This window comes from Pterocles gutturalis, unplaced genomic scaffold (assembly GCF_000699245.1).
Source record: "Pterocles gutturalis isolate BGI_N339 unplaced genomic scaffold, ASM69924v1 scaffold37721, whole genome shotgun sequence".
Taxonomy (NCBI): Eukaryota; Metazoa; Chordata; class Aves; order Pterocliformes; family Pteroclidae; genus Pterocles; species Pterocles gutturalis.
Window position 1 is genome coordinate 37,005 of NW_010101782.1, and position 23,630 is coordinate 60,634.

The 23,630-nt window shown below is 38.1% G+C and overlaps 1 protein-coding gene across 1 annotated transcript in view; it reads right to left on the reverse strand.

Annotated features, from left to right (window-relative positions):
• Positions 1-23,630, reverse strand: part of LOC104469814 (potassium voltage-gated channel subfamily KQT member 1-like) — a gene marked incomplete at its 5' end in the record, with an annotated part of 48,304 nt that overhangs the window by 20,852 nt on the left and 3,822 nt on the right. The window contains 5 exons of the mRNA XM_010084514.1: positions 7,499-7,661; positions 10,084-10,212; positions 11,104-11,199; positions 12,306-12,416; positions 19,282-19,422. Coding sequence (XP_010082816.1) covers positions 7,499-7,661; positions 10,084-10,212; positions 11,104-11,199; positions 12,306-12,416; positions 19,282-19,422 — 640 coding nt within the window. The remainder of the gene's footprint in view (positions 1-7,498; positions 7,662-10,083; positions 10,213-11,103; positions 11,200-12,305; positions 12,417-19,281; positions 19,423-23,630) is intronic.

The following is a 23,630-nucleotide window of genomic DNA, read 5'->3' on the forward strand; positions in this document are numbered from 1 at the left end:
CAAACTGGCTTCTGCCTCTCTCTCCTACCTACAACACACATTGCCACTTCACAGAAAAATGCCCCTCACGATCTGATGCAATAGCTCTTGACCAATTCATGTTAACTGATACTTATTTCCTTCCTGACATTGTCCAAGGCCAAATGGGAAAGAAAATGAAAAACAGATAGAACTTCATTGGTAAGGGTCTAATATTCATGGATCTAACTCAGAACAAGAATAAGTTAGACCAGCTATAACAAAAGTACAAGAAGAAAACATTTTCAGAAAAAGGAGAAAAATGTTTTTAATTTCCTCTGTTACCAATCCACTTTCCTCTGTTTTTTACAAACAGTTTGAACACTCCAATATTCTATGAAATGGACTTTCCCAGAAATGGAAATTCCTCCTTCCCTCCCTTTCAAACTACACATTGTGTGCCCTTCTATAAACCCATGCATCTCACCAGCCTCCTATAAGGCCTGTTAGTGGCTCTCGGGTCGTTTCTGATCACCCCCTTGCTCTCCAGCTATTTACTTTGCAAGCCCAGATAACTAAAATCAACAAGACTTCAATGTACCTTTACCAATCCTTTCTCTTCTGTTCTGACTTGATTTGCTGCTCACTGAATCATTAGCTAAATAATAGCAAGTGTAGTGTCATTTTTAGCAAATTAGGTGTTAATTTTCTGTGCAAAGAAAGAAGTATTACCCATTTCCTGACACCGTAACTTTCTTTCCGTTTTATGTTGAATAATTGGGCCAGATTTGAATTCTGCAGAGATTTTAATCTCCAGTTTAGGTCATTAAAAAAAAAAAAACAAACACAAAAAAAAAAACACCACAATTTACCCAGTTTGTTCCTATCCTTCCTACATTCTGGAAAAGTGACAGCTTGGGATATTCATGCAAATTTACTAAGGAGCTCCTATGCCTCCTGAATTCTTCTGTGCTGTCCCGTATTAACACTGCTAGTAACTGGGCCTCGGCTTCATATTAAGTTTGCAAGACCTAATGAATGACGACTTCTCAGACCTGTTCTGTCCAAACTTTTCTTGGCCTGACTTTAAGTGATTTAGCTGTGACAGTAATTTCTCTAATTGACCAGGTGTCTGTATCTAACTTGTTTTACTTTTGTTTATCTGTGTTGTGCGACCATAGTTTCATATTTACAAGCAGTAGCAGCAGTTATTCTAGTAGAATGAGATATTTACAACTAAATAGCATAGTTTATGGAAATACAAGCTGGGGAGAATATCAGAGACCTTGAAAAGTGCAAACACAGGATGCAGTGTATAGGAGTACAGGCACGAGATAAGAGATGGGGCACAGGCTTGGAAACCCCACAGCTGTAAACAATTAGCTAATGTTCAGTTAAAGAAAAATGTAGTCCTGGATCAGGACAAAACTTGTTTTAAGGGTAAAGAACAAAGAAATGTTCGGATACATAAAGGGGAAATTTACATATACAATAAATTCAGATGAAACCTGGAGCTGCACACCAATGAAGGGGGGGAGGGGAGTAAAAGTGTGTTAGGAATCACTTGTAAGTGACCCCAAGTGGATCCCTGGAGAGGAAGAAGAAACTATCACCACAAACGTCATATTCCTCCCTGTGAAGGACATCAGATTTCAACAACTCATTGTAACACTTCCTCTTCACCCCTGCAGCAAATGAAAGCCTAGGACCCAGAGGAGCAGTGGAAGGATGAGCATAATTTCTACTTATTTCCCTGGCATTTATGAAGTATGTGCTAGAGTTTTAATCATATTTTTACTGTTATTGCAACTTTTAAAATATGCAAAAAATATAGTATTTTTTTGGTAACAATTAGGTTTCAATGATACTGATACTAAAGTCTACTTTTACTTTCATAATGTGTGCTTTCTCTTTCTTATAAAGAGGACTTTGAGCACAACATTTCTTCAACTTGCTTCCTACCATACTTTATCGATTAACTCTGAGTTTCCATTCTTTAAGTCCAAGAACTATTTCACTTTTCTCTTCTTCCCAAGGCTGGCTAAGTCCATCATTTTATAGTTACTCTCCAACATGCCTTTCATATTTTTAATCAAATCTCTAGCCCTCCTTTGCAACTCAATTCTCCTCCCCCATCCACTGCTGTACCAAGAGTATCTGTTTTCCAGTTCTAGTAGTTGATTTTACCAGAAACACCACTGCCACCAGTGCATGGTGGACAGGACTTCTGTTGTTCATTTGTTTTTTTAACTTGATAGCACAAACTTGTCATTCACCATGTGCTTATCCTAACCTAACTTAATCAAACTCTCCTTACCATACAGAGAAATTTTCTTTTGCTACTGAACAGATAAATTCAGTCTTACACTGCAACTGAAGTTAGTTGGAACATTTTCTACTAAATGAAGTTTCATTTAAATGTACTGTCTTTGAGGACATAAAAATGTTTTCTGGATAAAATGTTTAAACTCAGTTTTACCAATATTATTAATCAGGAAAAAATTGAGGGAGCTGCAGAAAGCATCTCTCACTATGCACTCCCACGGTCTCTGGGACCATCTGGTACAAAGTCCCTGCTCAAGCCTGGTGTGACTGGTGATCTAAACTCCTGCCCGATTCAGAACCGAACAGGGAGTTGAATAAATGCAGAACAAAAATAAATTTTTAAACCACAAAAGCTGCCAGATTTAATCAGAAGTAAGACTGAGTTTGGCAGAGGCAGCTGTTCTCTTCCTCTCAGCCTTCATCTCGCCTTACACCACCCCCCTCCCCCAAGTCTACCATCTACTTTGGTCATGCAAAATAAACCACAGAATTCACTGGAAGGTCTCACTCAGGACAGCCAGGGCTGAAACAGCAAAGACTGAAAAGTTTCTGGTAGAGGCATACAAATATGTTTCCGCAATTCTTACTCACAGGCAAGTACCAATAGTACCTACAAGTCCTGAACTGACTAACAAATTCAGAAATTAAACAGCCCTATCCTGAATATAGATTGTCACTGCAAACCCACCAGCATCTGCTAAACTCACCTTCATAAAAGCACGATGTTTTTCAGAAGCATAGTATCTGGATACTTTCTCTTGCTAATTTGGATTGTATCTTTATATTTACACTTTTCTGACACTGACAGTTATGCAGACCCTCAAAAACTCCAGTGCTTGGTTTATTCTGTTAATTTTAGCCACATGTTTTTTCTCACCTTTCACTCAGCTTGTCAGGACTGAAATCTATGAATCCACTTAATTTAAAATGCTTGCTTCTTTGTATGTACTGCAGATTGTAATCCATCTGCACTACTGAGGGAAAGCAGCCCTTTTCCCAGCCCAATGGAAAAGCAACCAGTTTCCATGAACAACCAACCCATTACTATAGAGGTGAATTCTGAAACGTCAGCATCCAAACTAGCATTACAGACAGAATAAATCAACATCAAAACTATTACACACTTTACATAAGAGGGCTTACAAAGGTATTCTGGGGGTCACAGAAAATAACAGTTCTCCTCCCTCCTGGTGAAGAGTTACTGCTGTGCAGTTTTGCTTAAATATAGGAGTGAGGATGGGGAATATGTCAGCATGCAGGAAACTCCAAAAAGCAACCAGAAAAGCATACTCATAAATAGGGAATTTTGGTTTTACCCCAGCAGAGATTTTTCACTGTGAGAGTCTTGTCACTTTGACAAATTTTACAATAATGAGTTGTGCATACAACCTACAATAACTGACAGAGAATAATATATTCCATCTGCTGGAGATGTCCCAGGAGGCTGACCTTCAAGGGCCAAAAACTTTCACATTTTTGTAATTTTTTCCTCTGTAATAAAAAACATTATGAAATGGCTATTCAGGCCATTTTGAGAAGCATACATGGTAGTGAATAGCTGTTATTTAAAAATGAAACTCAATTGCATGTAAAAGATTTCAGTTACACTCAAGTGTTATTTGTTTTTCTTCTATTTGGATCAGTCGTTATGACCTGCCACTCACTTTTGCTATTGTGACTAAGTAACATCTTGATACTTAAGTGCCTTCTTTAAATCTTACAGGAACATTAAAGATGACAGAGTTCATATATGTCTTCTCATTCTGATAAGAGACCCTATTGCAGGGGAGTATGTACATAATGGTTGACAGAAGTACAGGTAAGGATCAATTTCAAGACTATAGAGAACAATTACGGCTATAATCTTAGGTGAGGATGAAATCACTGAGGGTTTTAAACCATTAGAGATAAAATTAAGCCATACACCCAGGTTTGAAAACATTCCTCAGCAGAAGAAATAGATATCCATGAAAAGAATATGCTTCACTAGAGTATATTCAGAATTACAGTTATTTTCCAGGTAGTTTTTTTTTTTCTTAAATTCATGTTTCCTTTAGTTGTTCCTTTTTAATTTCTAAATAGCTTCCTCATTTTGAGAAGTTTGACTTCAAACAAGGAAGCTATTACTGCAGAAGACTTTCAGACTTTCCATTCTTGCAAGGATGGTCACATTCTTAGGGTTACAGAGCACTCTGCGTTGGTCACACCCTAAACCCCACACGTGGTGCAGAACTAAGTCAGCAACTGTTTTCCTTTCGGGTTATCAAGTGTTCGATTCAAGATTCCATCACTTACAGCGCATAAAGATTTAGTTTCTACATCATGCACTATCCAATACATGTTTTTTTAATTACACATACACAAGTATCTCAGACACCTTAATGTTGATCATATCTATAGGTTTTATAAGGCTTCCCTTTTATCAAGGCTTTTTCATATAGAAGAGGAAAGCATTTTTGCCTAGCTTTGAAAGATATGCCTCCCACGCAAGTTTTGAGCAAGCCAAGAGGATGCTGGGTGGAGATGGATACATGAACAGGATATCCTAAGAAAAACCCTATTTTCCTGAAAAGAGGTGTGCGCACACAATGTAGTCCCCTAACTAAGGTAAATCTCTCCTTTATCAAGGAAATTTAACTTAATTTCAGTCTATTTCTGTCCAGAACAAACAATTTTCTTAGTGGGACTGTTATTCTGTTACCAGCACTTGCCAGGCATTTGTTTCAGGTCTACCTACAGTCTCTCTCTCATCTGACTGGAGCAGCAGACTAGAAGAACTGTTTTAAAGCAACAGCTATGCTCCTCCTAGGTCAGGCCTATAAAAGTGATCTAATTCAACCTCCAAGTCTGCCATCATCTGTAAAACATCCAGCCCCCACAGCCAATGAATAAAATATTCCACTATAGCAACACTGAAATAGCCAATTGAAAAGGGCTGTGCCAGCTTCTTTTTTAAGTTATTTTCTCTGCCTTTTCTACTTTCAGCTTTTTAAGAGAGGGGAAAAAATACCACCATTTACAGGCTTGAAGTGTAGTACTTCCACTTCCCAAGAACAGAAGCCTATTAATTTTGGGAAGGAGAACTTCACTGAGAGAAATCAGCTTTAAACTTTTGAGAGGTGTCAAGTCATTTTGACTCAATTGAGTCAATTGAGCAATTGAGTTAGCCAACTACATTCCTGGAAGCTTTGCATCAGAAGGAATAAATCAGAAAATCAAATGAAGTGTGACTTACCCCTGACACTGGCTAAGGCCAAATGTGAAAGAAAACGAAAAAAGAGATAAAACTTAATTGGTAAGGGAATAATATTCATGGCTCTCACTCAGAAGAGGAATAAGTTAGACCAGCTATAATAAAAGTACAGGAAGAAAACATTTGCAGAAAAAGTGGAAAAAATTATTTTGTTTTCCTCTTACCAAGTTGTCAGGCAGAAAAACATATACACTGGTCTTTCCAATCTCTCTTCTCTGATACACAGAGCTTTGCTCAGACTAATTATGAATCTTTAAGGAATATAGCTTAAGTGAATAAATGCACACTGGCAGGGTCATGAATACAGACAACATAGTTCAACATCTTAACTGTTTTCAGTACTGTTAGAAGTTACACAACATTTTGCTGCTTCTATCCATCACCAACTGATACAACAACATCAAAATACACTCAGCAAAAGATGCTATTACATGGTCAGCAAGGGAAGTTGCATGGCTCTGATAAATGTGCTGAGAGTGAACACAGTATTCTGTTAAGAGACACATAGTTAAAGCAGCAACTTTACTGATAAATCACACCTTTTGTCCCCTTTCCCAGGACTCTATAAAAGCACTGAAAATGCCAAACAATTAAAAAACCACCATTGCTGAAAAGCATTCTGACCTCAAAGTGACAGATGTAAGATCTACACAAGATCAAAAAACATAAGGGAGAATGAGGGGTAGTGAAAACTTCCATCAGTGGAAGAAAAAGTCTTCCTCCCACAAGGGCAGTTCATGGATATGAGTTGCATGAAGCAGAGTCTTGAAAGTCTTTCTAAATCCCTGTTGGAGCCAAATGCACCTTGATATGCCAGAGCTCTAAGCTCCCAGCTATTCCACATCTGACCAACTGTTCCAGCAGCTCCCCAAAGTCAGAGAAAACCAGTGAAATTCCTGCCTTTGGTTGTGTTCCCTCTGGGGGCAAAAATATTTAAAGTACTTTTTAATACAGAAACCATCATGTCAAGCCATACTCTCTCTAGGCTGAAATTGTGTGTCAGCTTCGATGTCATATAAGACCAACAACTTTATACAGAGTAGATGTTCAGGTTTATCAAAGACAGATGAAAGCCTAAGTCAAAGCACCACATAATAACCTACATTTGACTAGGGACAACATCTTTGGATACCTCAGTTACCCTGGCAAGGCTTTGCACGCCTCTAGGTATGGAACATAACTCCTTGGACTGTGAGGAAACAATCTCCCCTTGAGCTAAAGATTTAGCAGATTCAGAACTAGCACAAGTTTCCCCAACCCCATCAGACAAAGGAAATCATCAAAAAGGTAGAAAAATTAGTTTTACAAACTACCCCTGCCGCAATTTATAGTAAACAATACTATTTCATACCCATATTTCCACTACAAGCTGAACTAAAAAAAAATAATTTTACAAAGCAGTATCTTAGCTCAGAAGTTCAGCACATTTCCAGGTTGAAATACAACAGCCACTTAAAGCAACACACAATATTTTAAACGAAGCAAGAAAAAACCCCACTCATCAAAACATTTGGTTGGTATAAACATAAAAATATTTAGCTGTTCCTATCGCAATTCATTAGCACAATGTTTAAGAAGGTGATGTAAAAATGTAAATATATTTTTCCTGGTTTATTTTCCTTCCTTCAGCCTCTGTGTGAGGTAAAGTTTAAAGGTAGGATAAATCTGAGGAAGCTTTCCATCCAGCTCTGAGATAATTCAAAAAAGCAGAATTGACACTATATCCAAAATATTGAGTTAACTTCAGTAAATAAAGAAAGCTCTTTTGATGTTCACACCATACGAATCTAAGTATTTCCTTTCATTTGTGTCCTCCTTTTTTTGTTATGTAGTTGTCCTTGGTTTTAGGCATCTTGTTTTACTGATTAGTTTAAAATTATGCTTTCATGGAAAATTTTTCATCAGTTCAATTCACTTAGTCTCTTAAAAATGCCAACATGAACATAAGTGAAAGTAAATTACCTCCTGGTTCATCAATGTAGAAAGACACATCTTTTTTGTCTTGTTGCTCATCAGTGTGATCATATGTGATCTGTGGAATAGACAAGGCATTCTCTCCTGGGTTTATTACAGGTGCAGAACTGCTACCACATCCTAGCTTCCCTTTTCTTTTGTATCTTCTAGCCTGTGGTAGTAGAAATGGGATGGTATCAGAAGATACTATCAAAACCAGAAAAGTACATGTGAACTTCACTATACAGTAAATTCATTTGAAGTTGTATTTTTTTTTTTTAAAGAATGCAATTGAAATTAAGTGAAAACATTAGCCAAGAATGTAACACTTTCAAAGTGGCTTATTCTGAATTATTACCTTAAATCTGTTAAGAATTTGATTCTCAGGAGAAGATGCCTAGCACATTCTGAAAATCAGGTCTCAAGTAAAATGCCTCAAACTGTGTCCAAAACTCAAGGCACCCAAAATACTAATCCCTTGAGTAAACAGTTTGGCTGTAACACCTTTCTAAAGCTCTAATGAAACAAACATACACTTCAAGTGATGAGCTAGGTACTGTGCAGCCTTTTCAACTAAAGAAAATGTCACCTTTTACCAAAAAGGCTGAATTAGGCACATCAGGAGAAGATAAGTCCTTCCTCCAAAGTTGAAATTCTGATTTTAGAAGCCCAAGAGGCAACCTAATAAACACTCTAGATCTGGTACATAAGAATGAAAAATGAAGGTTTGAATTCAACTGGTTCCAAGCAAGGCTGGTCTCCATCTGCCTTTGTGACTAGAAGTGACCAACATAATGGCCCCTCACATACTGACTACATGGCCCATGCTGTCTACTTCCTGGATGCTGCCACCACCTAGCCATAGAAACACTACTTCTCACAACATAGCATTTATTTCCAGTCTTTGTGACTACCTACCCTTTGGCTCTAGTCCCACCTGGTTCTAGTACTCACACACCTCAAAACAGAGGTAAGAGGCATACTCCTTAACTTGCCTGATGCTCCAGTAACCTTCTGACAAGAAGCTGAGATTTAGGGCTACTGCAGTCAATTCCACAAAGTACTCTGGCCTCTGATGCAACCACTAAGCAGTTAGCAGAGATAAGCATCAGAGAGAGTGAATATTCACACATACCAACACAAACAGCTGCAGGCTCAGTATAGTCACTAATGGGGCAATGCTACTTTGTCTAAGTAAACCAATTCTATTTTACTACAGTCTGTATTCAGTCATTTGAAATTCATTCTTCTGTTCAGCTCCACAGCAACAAAAGCATGTTTGAAATTAAACAAAGGGGACATGAAAAAATGGCAGAAGTGGGCATTTATTGTAGATGCATCAAAATGCTTCTAAACAAAAGATTATGGTCTCTCATATCAGGAAAATAAACTAGGAATTTTCTGGAAAATAAAATGCTAAAACATGCACAAGATGATAAATATATGTCTTTAAAATAAGACGCTACATAGTCATGTACTAGTCTGAACTAGTCTCCTTTAATGAGAGAAGATGATCCATTGGTAAGAGATGAAAGAACCATTACTATGTTCTTGAATTACAGTTAGCAGTTCACAGGGAATCTCAGGTTTAATAATATATTAGGGAAATGCCTCTCACTAGAGAAAAAAGAGGGAAAATATTGAGGGCACGAAAAACTATCCTTTTTTTGCAGGTCTCCCACCATGGATTGCTTGCTGTTCAGCAACACAGACTACCCAACCTTACTTCAGCTGTACTCCCTTCCTTCTGTTTTTTCTGCCTCTAGTTATGAGGAGGCTAGTCTTGTGGCAAAGTCACACTCTGCTCAGCACCAAGTGGACTGCACTGCTGTAACACCAAAACACTACATGCACACAGCTCATGCTGATACAGCTTTCTACGTGTGCTGTGGGCAAGTCACGCCGCAATTCTCTGCTGGGCAACAGGCATCAGTGGAATTTCACTGCCTAAAACCAGGCCTCTAACATCACTTCAGAAACCCTGGGTATCTGAGCTAGACCTGCTGCAGACCTGGGCCTTTCCAGAAGGGGTGCTGAAGGCTAGGCAAGCTTCCCAATGAAACTGCGTAACGATGTTTAGGCAGTCCCACCCGTACAGACAAACACTATTTCACTTGACTGCAGCCACAGCTCAGGAATTTGCTCAAATTTCTACACATAGGCCCACATAAGAGTACCATGGAGAGAAGTACCCGAGACAAGTATAGATACTGTCAGCCACGTCTTGAATGTGAACATAAATTTTTAAACTAGCTTTCTCCTTTCTTCCTGTATGAACTACTATGCAAAATGGGAAGTGTCATCATTGACTTACACTACCCTTTGAGAAGGTAGAGGAGATTTCAATGGGGATAAAACAATGGAGAATCTGCACATGTCAGACCGCCAGGGCAAATTTAAATTTTACTTAAAATATTCCTGAGGGACAGGAAACTTAAATTGTGCTGTGGCACAAGGAAAAAAAAAATTAAATATCCCATCACAAAAGGCTTTCGGCTCTTCAAATTGTTCAGACACTTTGTAAGGATTTTGGCAAGTTACCCCAACCAAATTAAAAGCAAGAACAGGATAGAGCTCTGCCAACTCTCCGTTACCTGTTTTCTCAGGCTAGGGCTAGATGGCGCTAGTGGCTTTTTGGGATTTGGCACCGGTGATGTGACGTAGATCTTCCATGTTGCTGTAGAACTGCAGGATTTCTCTGCTGCATAACACCGCCACAGAGTCTATAATAAAACCCCAAACCAATAATTTCAGTGAATAAGCAGTCGCTGTTGTTGTGTTGTGTAAGTCAAATTTTGCTGCAAACCAAGCTGACAGCGAAATCTTCAGTCAATGTGAACCTGCTGCAAAGGATTCTGACTGCAATCACTGCGCTGTACCACACAACACCATGCCTAATAAAACACACTCTTCCCTGTATATAACTGTGGTAAGTGTAATTTGCACCAGGAAACGTAAACTCAGCACACAGTGATTGTAAGTATACTCTTTGTAGTGTTCTCCCTAGGAGCTGGTGTCTAACCCTGCCCACAGTAAGCAAAAAAAAAAAACAACCCACCACAACCCCCATAAAAGTGGATCCCTGCAAACATCATACAATACCGATCCTTCCTTTTTTTCTGCAGTGTGCCACAGTTTAGTATTTGTGCACCATACTATTGCATTCTTTATATTATCAAACACAATGTTATGCTGCAACATTTTTCTAAACTGACGTGTGCCTGTACATGCCTACATATACATGTTCATCATCTCAGGATTTGGCAGATGCGTAGGACCAAAAGGAATATAAAAAGCAAGTTAGGAATTAAAGATTATAACAGGGTTTTTTTTGTTTTACTGTTTCACCAAATAGACTCATTGCATCCAGTTAGCGTCACCATGCCTGTGACTATCAGGCTAATAAAGCCTCCTGTGTTCACTGATAAGATTGGGGGACAGGCAATTATCTAATTCTCGCTAGTGACTGAAGTGGATCAGAAAGACAAAGCGGCTCAAAAACACAAGTTATAGATTTATAATAAGAGCTAGTAACAGTAACTCTCAGTACTTTAACTACTAGTCCATACCCCCTCTCTATACTATCCTAAGCATTTTACTGTTAGGGGCCTTACCTGAATTAGAGATGCTGCAGCTGGGATTTGTCTGTTGAAGTGTTTCTGACGTTGCTTCTGCTGTACTTTCAGGGCAAAACCAGACCCCAGAATTCCCTAAGTATAAGCAAAATTACTAGTCAGACTCCAATATGGCTTCACAGATCTAAACCAAATACCTAACATATGAAGTAAATAGACACTTATAAAAGATTTTCCTAGAAAAGTTCAGAATTTTCCAATATCCACAGTGTCAGAAATCTATTTATTCCAATAAACAAATCCGAAATTGAGCATGTTGATATTGGAATCATGCAACTTCAATAAACAGCACATGTTTATTGCTGTGATGTACAGGTGACATTAGTGAGAGGCATTCACAGAGGCAGTCCCATTCCAAAGGCAACCCTGCACAATGGCAGAAGAAGCAAACGCCAGTGTCGCATGACTGATCTACAGCTGTTCTTTGCACTTGTTTTTAATTCCTTGCCACAAAAAAAACCCAAAAAAAACCCAAAAAACAACAACAAAAAAAAAAACAAAACAAACAAACAAACAAAAAACAAAAAACACACCACCCACAACTAAAGCCAGAACCCAGTTTGATTTTCCAGGCAAACTGAGCAAAGCAGGCAAAGATATGCTTTAGAATTTCTTAACTTCTGTTAAAACCAATAGTTACTGAAGAAATACACTTTGTCTTTTCTAACTGTTTGGACATTGTTGTCTTTATTTTCCTCCCATTCTGTTATTTGAAGATCCAAAAAAACCCAAAGATTATTTATAGTACTGTGTAGGAAAGCAGATGCAGTTTCCTAGACTTCTGCTTTGTGGCAGTGTTCCTCTCCTCACAGGACCCCAAGCTGTTCTTACATAATCACAAAATAGCAGAAACGAAGTTTCACCTCTGGCAGTGACTTGCTGATAAAAAAACCTCTCTCATTACCTCACAGAATAGCTTCAGTTCTTTGAGTAGTGAAAATTATTCTTACCTCCTTCCTAGGCCACATTTCTCTGAAATTACTGACGTAAACATACAGCAGTTTCATTCATTCGTGTGCGTGTGCAGAGACACACAAACATACACCCGAGAATGCACGCACGCACATTCGGAAGCAACACCCAACCCCACTATTTCCTATCAGAGAGACCAACTTAAAACTACCTAATGTGAGCCCAAGTCAGACAGACACTTAAAAAAAGGCAAACCAAGATCTACTTACTGCTGGTAGAGCAAAGAAAGATATAGCAAAAACTGAGAAACAGGAAGCTACTGTCTTCCCAATCCACGTCTGGGGAACTTTGTCTCCATAACCAATTGTTGTGACAGTTACCTAGGCCAGAAACAAACATCTGATTCACTGCAACGTAGTACCTTTTTTTCCCAGAAAGAAAGAAAAAGTAAAGAAGTATCAGGAGATAAATACAGATCAACAGCATTTGGGTGTGTGCATAAGAAAACCACAGGACAACGCTGCAGATTTAGCCTGTTTTCACATTCTTCAGCAGGCATTCACAACTGGCCACTCTGTTGGATGCAACAGTAGGCTGGACTCGGGATGACGTTTCTCACAGTTTGTAGCTAGCTGCTTCCACCTTTCCAAAACTGTAAGGATTGGTCTTGTGGGATTGAAACCATAGGCTTGCAGTTTTTCTACTTCTTCTTTTGAAGGATAGTGCCACTAGGTCGAGAAGAAAGCCTTGAAAGCACTGACTTGCACATCAACTAATGTACAGACATTTATCAAACTCTGCAGTCAGGCAGAGACACTAGCTGTGGCAGAGTAAGCAATGCACTGTGCTGGCAGAAAAGGAAAGGGACAGAACTAACACCATCCCAGCTAACTCTTCATAGAAGGACAAAGACCACACAACCATTCCGGGTCACTTTATCTCCTAAAGTAAATATGCCAGTAGACCAAGAGCTAAACACATCTGAGCCCCATACTCAGGTTTTGTTTTTTTTTTTCTTCCCCCTACAAATACAGTTCTTTACCACTCAAAATTGTGTTTTGAGCCCAAAGTCAAGGGAGACAAAATAGCCAGCAAGGCAATACCTCCCCAGTGAGGACCCAGTCCCAAAGCACCTAAACAAGACAAACAGAAAGAGGAGCCAGCTCCCATCAAGAGCCCAGACTATAAGGTAATACCACAGCAACAAGGCAAGTCTCACATCAAACTAGGAAATCAACCTACAGGTCCAGTAGTCAGCAAGTGGGTCCACAGTAATGATGCAGAGCCAAGATACAGCCAGCAAGTCAGTCCAAGGGCTGAAGTCAGGATCAAAGGACTCCCTAGCCAAGCACAATCACAGCTGAGTTAGACACCAGCTCTCCTGCAGCAGAGTGCTGAACTTAAGTAGAGTCCCTGGGTGTGGGTGGAGAACAACAGGTGATGTCGGTCAGAGTCATTATGCCAACTAATGCCCTCAGGGCCCTACCAATAGCCTCCCCTCTCACTAAGGCATATCCTCACACAGACCTGGGATCAGTATCACTGCGGGGATGTCAGTAGCCTTTTCCAGTGCACAGAGACAGAACAGGGAGAGCAAACTAGAAAGGGACATTGCATCAGCACCTCAGGGCTTGGGGCAGGGGGAAGCAGGGCACAACGGGCCACCCCTGAAAAGCCACAGAATCAAGGAGGGTCTAAGGGGGACAGAAGTTTTGGGATGGTCCTGACAAGCCCCAGTAGGCTGGAAGAGAATTCATTAGGAGCCCTATGGTCAGTAAAGGGTTGGTGCTGTGGGGGGATCAGAGTCCAGGTGAACTCTAGTCCACCACAAGGGTTCCCACTGCTTCCCAATGCAAGGTGATACCAAGGAGCGATCCGAAGGCAAACCAAGGGAATCTCACAGCTGCCCAGGGGCCTCACCACCCTGGGCCCAGCCCCATATCAGGATCGACTCACAGACAGTGGCTGTGTCCAACAAAGAGTCTAAATCATAAAGCAATATCAAGGTGACAAGGTAAGTCTGAGGTCAACCATGGAAGTCATCCCGTAGGCTGAGCTGCAGACCAGCTCTTCTCTAGCACAGCTCAGGCAGGGACTAAGTACCCAGATACAGAAATAGAGCCTCAGGGCTGTGAGTGTTGAGAGTGGCCTCAGGTGTAGCTGGTCAGAGCCGTTAAGAGCTTTTTAGCATACTCAGAGCCCTAACACTGCCATGAAATAGTATGACAAAGGTGACTTGCACCCCTGAGAAGTGGAAAGCTTCTGGTGAAGAAATGAAGAATTCTGTTACTTATACCAATACCAACTGCTGCGGAGTGCTTTAAATAGAAAAAAAGTCCCACTTCCTTCACTTTGCCTTGAATGGTAGCAGAAATATAGCCAAAACAGACTTAGAATATGTAAATTTGCACTGAGTACAAAAGAGGATGTGGCAATATTGCCTTTTATGGGAAAAGTTGCTGACAAATACTTAGATATTATGCAAAAATAGGCTTCTCAGAATAACCTATCAGCAATAAAAGCATGGGAAGAATACTCTCAGAGCAGTTCTACAAGGAGCAGAAAGGAAGATTTGCAGAGAAAAAATGTCCAACTACTTTCAAACTGCGTTATTTCAAGTTCAGAAAAAAATAGGCTTGTGTTTACTCATCATTAATTTCTCACTTGATGAAGTAAACTCTAGTATCTTCTAATGAATATTGTTATTTTGAACTGCAAACTGCTCTCAGCAGGAGCTCTGTCTTGCCAAGTGTCTGTCCAGATTTAATATGTCTTGCCCCTGAAGTGACTCAGGTGCTGCATACTAACAGCAGATGAGTGTCCCAGCCCCAAAAATTAAACCAGACCCCCCAAAATTCAGCTTTGAAATGCAGTGTGTGTTAGTGGGGGGTGGAGGAAGTTAAAGCAGTGTTTCTTTACAGGCACTTCAGCTCCTCAGTGCACCCAGATGACCCCTTAAAGTCTGGGGCTTTTCCTTCCTTTTCCTCTCTTTTTTCTTATGAAAGGCTTCTTGGTTTTTTGTGGGTTTGTTTTGTTGGTTTTTGGGTTTTTTTAAGTTCTCCAGCACTCAGGACTTAAAAACAAACTGCAGTAATGTTGAGCTGCCTTAGCGTTACTATGGAAGACAGCACGAAAGCTGTAACCACAGAAAAGATCGTTTTTTCCATCTCTACAGCAGGCATTTGTCTGGCAGATTCCTGCAGGTGCCTGAACATGTCTCAGAAAATTTCTCCCTGGCTACCTCAAGAAGGTTCCTTCTTGGTAATCTAATTAATGCATTGAAGTATGTGGATAGGATGACAAATAATGTAATTCTCTGGATTTCTTAATCACAACCAGAAGATTTTTCTACTTGTATATCCAAAAGTTATTAGTTATCTGCTCAGAGAATGTTTAATAACTAGACTTTGGAAAATGACACTGCCTTCTTAATATAAATTTACTATGGCAAAATCCAGCAGGTATGCACATTGTCTAAAACAGGCTCTGAAAACATATATGTACACTTCAAAAAAGGAAGAACTCTAATTTAGTAGAAGTCAACCAAGCTTCTCACATGCTTTAAGACAGGCAGGTGTCCTGAAGTTTGAAGAGTCAGAACTTCAATCCTCAAAAAACATATTCATTATAAAGGGGTTCAAACTGCTACCTTTGGCATGGAAATTTACTACTGGAAATTCTGAGCAATTGATCCCAAGGACCTTTGCCAGTTAACACCAATTTACTGGAGCGACTATTTAACTCAAGTTCAATGGTACAGAATAGCGCAGTTTGTAGCAAAACCAATAAGCATTACCAACAGCAAGAGACAAGCATGGAAGAGCCAGCAGAATGCCCTTCTTCTTTCCTCAAGAAAAAATACCCAGAAAGGACAGAAAAACTGCTGTGACATGGATTGCAATTCTGGCGGACTGACAATGCTGTTGGAAATGCTTTTTGCATGTGTTCTAACATGCTGTAAGTTCTGAAAGTGGCTTCATGTAAAATACCACAAGCCTTTGATATGTCTTTGCAGTTTAATCTGTGCGCCTGCCAAATCTAGGTGAAACAACCCTGCATTCAACTGGAGCGGGTAAATGTAGTTAGCATTTAATTCCAACTCTCAATCATTCTTTAGTTCCCCTTTTCTTCATCTTTAAACCTTTCAGGTCATTTGTATCAAGTTCAGCAAGCTTGCACTTTCTACTCGAAGCAAAATCTTACCCTTAACCCACTCTGTGGTTTTTGTCAGACACATAAGACTTTCAAATACTTGCTACCAAGATTTTTTTTTCCTACAGCTCGGTTTTGAAAGGCAAAAGTGAAATCAAATTTCACTCCCTAGTAACTCCACATCTGTGTTTCTATGTTACAGAAGATTTGAAAAGAAAAAGAAACTGATTCACTTTGTCCCTTGTCACTGTTCCCAGCTGTGAACTGCACCTGCACCGTGACTCACTAATGCTGAGGGGGCCTAGACGTCTGGAAAGCTTAAACAACAATTTAAACAGTGTTCTTCATGTGCCTCACACAGCTAGAGAAAGACAAAGCCGATTTTATCTTCCTGTTACACAAAATACCTCAAGTTTTGGAAAACAACAACAAAACCCACTGAACACTTTGCAAGGCGTATACATACACTTTGTAATATGGATTCCAAGTCATCTGTTTCAAAAAGGTAAAGTAATGCACATTTTAAACTTATTTGTTGACTGAACTGAACTCCTCTTAAATTCTTTAAGTCCAAAATATTAACAAAATGTGCTTGCATAAACACATCCTGACTTTTTTGTCCTTAATTTTTTACTCTTCACTCAAATCAAGGCTGCAGCTTCTAGCAGTTAAAAATATTTTGTAATCCATATCTAAACGTTCAGTGCAATCCATAAAGCAAGCTCTGGATAACTTCAGGTAAAAAAATAAAAAAGAAGTAAAGGTAGAAAAAGTATACTGGCTTCACATGGAAGTTTTATGGCATGCAGGAATAACCCATGCATGAATATACAGGGGCAGAACTGGATGCTAAAAAGCATAGCTAGTTCTCAAACTAATTGCTAAAAATCCTTTTTTGTTTTCCACTTTACCTTACTCCCTTCAGTTTAATAAGGGGTTCCTCTTCCCTCCCATTCAGGTCTGAATTTTTGGGCATTTCTGGCCTTTTGCAGTTACAGGCCTAGGAATTACTTCATGAAACACCAAAGATATTGTGAGAGCAAATATGAATCATCATCTTTTAATGATTAAAAATTAAATTAAGACATCCTTATTAATAAACTATATGCTTTCCATTCATATCTTTTACTGTTGTTATTCTAATTCACACGGTATAACAAACCTCTTTGGAACTTCACCATGCTTGAAAAATTTATGCAATATTTCTCATAGATTTAGCTGAACTAGCGCAAACTTTTATGGGAGCTTCTAATGTTGCTGCACTTCCCACAAGGAGCCCCACTTTTAATTAGATGTACTTCACAGACTATTCAGCTAGACCATTCATAAAAACGGAAGCAGTAGCTGCATTCCACTGCATTCAATCATTTGAACATTGGTATTTGAGCTGAACTGCTCAAATAATAGCAGAATAAGTGAGCCTGTCTACTGGTTTCTTTTCTTAAAATAGACATGGGGTGTCTTTCATAATGTCAACTACACCTTAATTATTTTACTTTTGCTTTTAAAATATAGCACAATCTGTGCTTCTGGGATATTTATTCCTTTCTTCCACTAGCTAGAGGTTATCTCATGTCTGTAACCATAAGGTTTTATGTTCTGAAAATTTTATTGTATGTCTATTGAGGACTTTAATAAGTGATTATTGTGTGGGATACTTCATGGTTTCGTTTCTTCAGTACATTAGACAATCAGGTCCATCTGACCATTTAGTGGACATTTCTTTTTTACTAGATTCTTCTTGGATTGTACTATTTTGCACAGCCATAGGTGATACTCTGCAAATAAAATGAATACTTGACAACCAAAGGACAGGAATTTAATGGTTAAAAGTATTTTAATACGGAACCACTTAAAAAAGTAGTAACTCAGCATACACGTAATGTAATCTATATTTCTGTATACTTCATTGAAGTAGAGGCTTATGGAACATCCAAGTTAACGATTAGGAACATATATGTATAGAAACTTTTCGTCTGTCTTACCAGACCTGCTCACCAGTTTATTTGGATGCAGATAAACAATTGGTTTATGGCCCAATAACTATGTTGACATTTTCCATCATCTAAGAACCAATCCAGTTTACTGTGTTCCAAATCACTCTTGAAATATATCCTTCTCTCTCTGGAAGTCAGTGGCCCTGCATCTGTTCCAGTCCTCTAATTTTTCTCTGTCACTAACACTGATGTGATGAATCTCCTTGGGTTTGTTACAATGACACATAAACTCATAAAATATATGAGGTTCTCTAGGGGGAAAAAGGGACCACAAGAGAAGAGATGGTTTGTGCAACAGCTAATAAGGAGGGAAAGCATGAGTCACAGTGAGAAACATAATGAGAAGAGCCATATGAAGGGAGTGTAGAAACAATCTGGTCTCTTATTCTGTTCATAGCTAACTATTCCATTTTCAACTGATTCTGGGCATGCACACAATAATTACCACAATGCTCTCATAATCCCAGTTCCCCCTTAGTTTTATTTTTTTCTTTATTTCACCAAAGATTTGCAATGACCCCTCACTGATGATTGATGTCCAAAGTAGTTGATGAATCTGTTAAGTGTTTTCCAGCTGCTTTTGATGTAGCTATTTACCTTGAATCATGGAAATATTAAAAAAAACCACAAACAACAGGAACCCATAAACTGTATTGAGGTCCGTATAATTACTAAGAGAGTGAGCTTTAAACAAAAAGATCAAAAAAATAGACTAGTTAACCCAACTTCCACAAATAGAACATACTTTTAAAGTTATGCACCTCTTGCAGATAATTTTAAGTAGAGTTTAAAAGAAGTGGTGCAGGTTTTGGAGGGTAGTTATACATTGATTTCAATGTGGACTTTTTGTATCTGTAAACATTCAATGTCCTTTGCTAAGGACTTGTTATCATGATTTCACAATAAAGTTTAATATCAAAATAATTTAATTTTAGTTAGTATATTTTTTCTTGTACCCTTTTAAAAAGGTTGTCTACCTTCCATACAGAAATACATTCTAAAAGAAAAAAATTCCAGATTTTCTGAAAAGATCACAGCTTCAGCAGAAAATCTTGTGCACTAAGTTTGCGCAGGCATTTTGTTGGTAAAGACTTACCACACCCCACCAAAGGGCATCAGCATAGCTGGAGAAACCTGTCTTTCCATCCTCATCAACTGCATCCTTCTCAGCAAGATAAACAAAATAGGATGAAAAAATCAATCCCAAGAATCCAATGTACAATGTGGTTATGAGTTCCTATCAAAAGAGAAAGCAAATTCTTAAGTTTTACATCATATGTATTCTATCATTGTAAAACATTCTAAATATCCAGAGATTTTTTTTTTGCATCCCAGCAGAAAAACTATTAAGTTATATTTCAGCAATGAAATTTGCTTCCAGTAAAACAGGTAGTTCAGTGACTTCTTTTCTAGTCATATTAGACTACAGAATTCAAGTAGAAGCCATCATTTATACAAAATCATTTGGACAGCTAAATGTAGGGTGGGATATCTCTCCTGTTTTATGTCTTGTGAATGCGAATCACTCCATTTAGCTGTCCACTCAAAATACCAAATATTAATACATTTTAAAAATAGTAAAATAGCTTTAAAAATTCACATTATGAACAGTACACTAAAATAACCATTAGGAAATAACAACCATGCCTTGTCATTATGACCATATCTAACCAATGAACTTCTGTATCTGATATTTAGGTTGCTTAAGACTGAATATTGATGCCTTAACAGTTTCACGTTAAGACAAAATAAAATCTTAAGATAAAATATGTTAGGTAGGTGTAACCTCTACTTCAGTCCTGAAAACCAAAGACTGATTGAAGTTAGGACAGTTTACTAGAAGGGACTTTTGTTAGGGCATGATACAGTGCTTGTGAATGTACCGGTTTATCTTTAGATTTTTGGATAGGAAAGTTGTATCAGAACTGATGCAGCTTAGATACAGGGTTGTTACAGTCTTCAGGAAAAATGTGCTTGTGCATTTAAAGAAGCCAAAATATGTGGTGTCACAGATGCAAAAATGTGTAAAGCTTATAAAACAATGCTACATCATAATCAAATGACATATGTACCTACCCCTCAGGAAAATCCAATACCTAGTTACAAGGGAAAATTGCTTATTTTAATCACTTAAAGTTTACAATACTTCAATAGTTAAACATGTATTATATTCCTTTATTTTCTTTGCACACGTTTAGCCATCTTTATTATGAAACATTGCAGTCCTACATCTTCATTGGCATCTTCCTTAAATTCTTAATAGGGTTATTTTTCTTTCCTGGGATCCAAACCAATATGGGAATTAAAATATTCCCATAAGATAAATATAAAATTAAAACCTGTCTAAGGAGGATTGCCTCTACTTATTTAATGGCAGTTTTCACAGGCTTTCTGTAACATTCAACCCATGCTTCTTAAACCGCTTGTGAGGGAAGGTTCAGGATTTACAATCTAATTTCCTTCAGAGTTTGTTTGTTTGTTTGTTTTTGTTGTTGTTGTTGTTGTGGTGTTTTTTTTTTTTTTCCATTTCCTTGTAATACCTTTCTGCAAAAATAAAAATGTAGCCCTGGTAGCTAGTAACTGCATTCAGCAGCAGGAACTACACATACTCTTCCTTCTGCTATAGCACTAATTAAAATCAAGGTTCAACAAGTTTTTAAGCAGTCTTGGCACCAAGCAAAGTAGGTGTTTTTTCTCTAATAATTTCATAATGACCTAAATAATGAATTTTGATAGTATTTAGTTTTGCTCATGAGCAAGTCTTTTAATCTAGGCCCGCTAGTTAAACAAAGCAGCTGAAAGAGGAAATAAAACTTGTTTTCAGGAGTTTCAGGAGATCAGATTTCTATGCTGATCACTGCTTTTTTCTGATCTTTTCTCTAATGACAACAGTACGCTGTGTAATTGTAGATAGTACTTCATTGCTCTGAAAAGTTACATGTTTTCACATTTAAAAATGACTGTTTGCATTTCTCTGTTTTTTCACAACTTTTGATTTGCCTACAGAATATTTTTTCAATGCAAGATGAAAATGTTTAACACCTGAGACTGGTAAGGTCAGTGATCCATAGAAAACTACAACAGCAATGGAGACTAATTCTTGTTCCCTGCTTATAAAGAAAACATTCTGCTTTCATCTCTAGTAGATTTGTGACTTCCTTCCACATCAACAGAAATCTTTTAGTTACACTTGGCATGTTGCTTACATCTCAGATCTTAATAGATTTTAGATGTTATCGAGGAACGGCCATCACTGCTTTCTTTTAATTTGGTCTCAGAGGACAGAACTACAGAGTGGATGACAATTGGAATACTTCTGTTTTAAGTGCCGGCTTTTTGAGATGTGGGCAGAAAAATATGCTTCTCAGAAGTGCTATACATGGTCTTATGAGATTCCTTTCAAGGAGGCTGAAGTATCAACAGAACTAGTTGGGTTATTTCACCCTTGGCACCTCTCAGCTCCAGACCTATTCATCTAAAGACTGAGCTCTTGTTAAGTAGAGCCCAGATGCAAATGTAATTGCCTTAGACTTATACAAAATGTCACTCCATGTTACATATTCATTGAGAGACAAAATACTACGTGCCTATATTTAATTAATAAGAATGATTAAAGCAACAATCTAATGCATACTGCACTTAAGAGGGAGGACAGAACATTTGAAAAATAGTACATGCTTCAAGAAATATGGATAGTTTCTTCCAATGCCAAATAGTATGAATTGATACATGATCTAAAAACAAAGAGCATTCTGCAGAAATCAGGCCTTAAAACTTCACATTGATATGAATTTTTAATAGATAAAAGCTTAAGAATAAAGAGTGCTAAGAGACTTTCAGATCCATATATGCAAAGGAAACAGCAAGAACAAAAAAAAATATGCACAAAGGTAAACTTGAATATTGAGAGACTTGTCAACACATTTTTTTTAGCTTAGACAGATTTATATTTTCATTTACAATAAGGACCACACAACATGAAACTCAACACTTAGGAAAAATACAAGAAAACCCCCAATCCACAACTCATCACTAACTCCCTCCTCAAAGCTGAAGACCTCACAAAGCAAGGTGAGGAATAAGTAAAACTAATTGAGAGTTTTACAAGCTGGAGCTGGGTTGGGTAACTCAGTTTTTCAGTAAGCTGCATGATTTTTCCATGTCTTTCCCTTACCACATGTGATACTGACTCGTTTTGTTGCTTTTGGCAAGAAATGCTTGCATAAGCTCAACCTGCTGAAAACAGAAGAGCATCCTAGCCAAATCGGGCCTGAGTGAGCTAATACAGCTATATGTAAAATTCCAAAACACATGGAAATAATTGGTGACAACTTTAGTAAGCTCTTCTGGGCTCACAGAGGTCCAAGTGCTTGTCATTTTCTCAGGTCACAAAGATGTGAATTTATTTGCTCACATTGTTAAGGTTTCAGGATCCCATTTTTTTCTGAAAGAGTACCAAACTCAACAAATAAATGAGGACCTTGTACTCTTGCCTGTAAAGAAAAAGCAGCTGAGGTGGTTTTGTTTTGTTTTGTTTTGGTTTGTTTTTAAACAAAAATTTATTTAAGAGACTGGATGGGAATAAAGGTTCCATTTTCCCTTCTGTTTGGTACTATGCTAGGTTTACAGCTACACTTGTCCAATGTCAATACAGAACTGTGTGTTTGATTTTTTTTTTTTATTAATGTGTTAGTGGGTGATCTGCTTTGACAAATACTACAGAACTGTAGAGTTTTATATATCATCATAATCACTTCTTTGGATTAGTAGAACTTCAGGTGCATTTATTCATAAATTCACTTCTCCAAGGGTATTTTTTTTTCCCTTTTAAATCATTGAACGTATTTATGTTTGTGACATTCAAGACTTAAATGTTATAATTTGGAGATAGTATTTCCAGATTCTTCACTAAAACTCTGAACACCCACAGGATAAAATTCTCTCAAACACCTCTGTCAGTAAGGTTAGCAACCACTGAGAGAGTGCATTTGGATACCAGCTCTGCCCCAGCTAGATATCCAGGCAATGCAACCATAATAAATGAAGACCACACAGACTTGGAGCATTAAGAGTCATCTTGTTGTACAGGATTAAAGTAGGCTTTATACTAGAGCACTTTAAAAAGATTTATTTCAACTTGGAACTTTGGTATGCATCAATGCTGCACAGCCATTGCAACATGAAATTTCCTAAAGTACTGGGGGGTAAAAAAAAAAGGGAGGAAAAATACCTTTCAATATTAAATTAACCTTTTGGATTAAGTACCTCCCATTCTCTGGCCCAGAACAAGCATTTTCTAAATAGTAAATGAAACACTGTCTATGTGGAAATCTATAACTATTTGTCGACATCTGGAGAACAAATCTACACTCACAAAGAGTAGGTTTAAGAACCACCCTTACAGGTCTGATGTAAAGATTCATAGCACAGTATTAGCCCTCCACA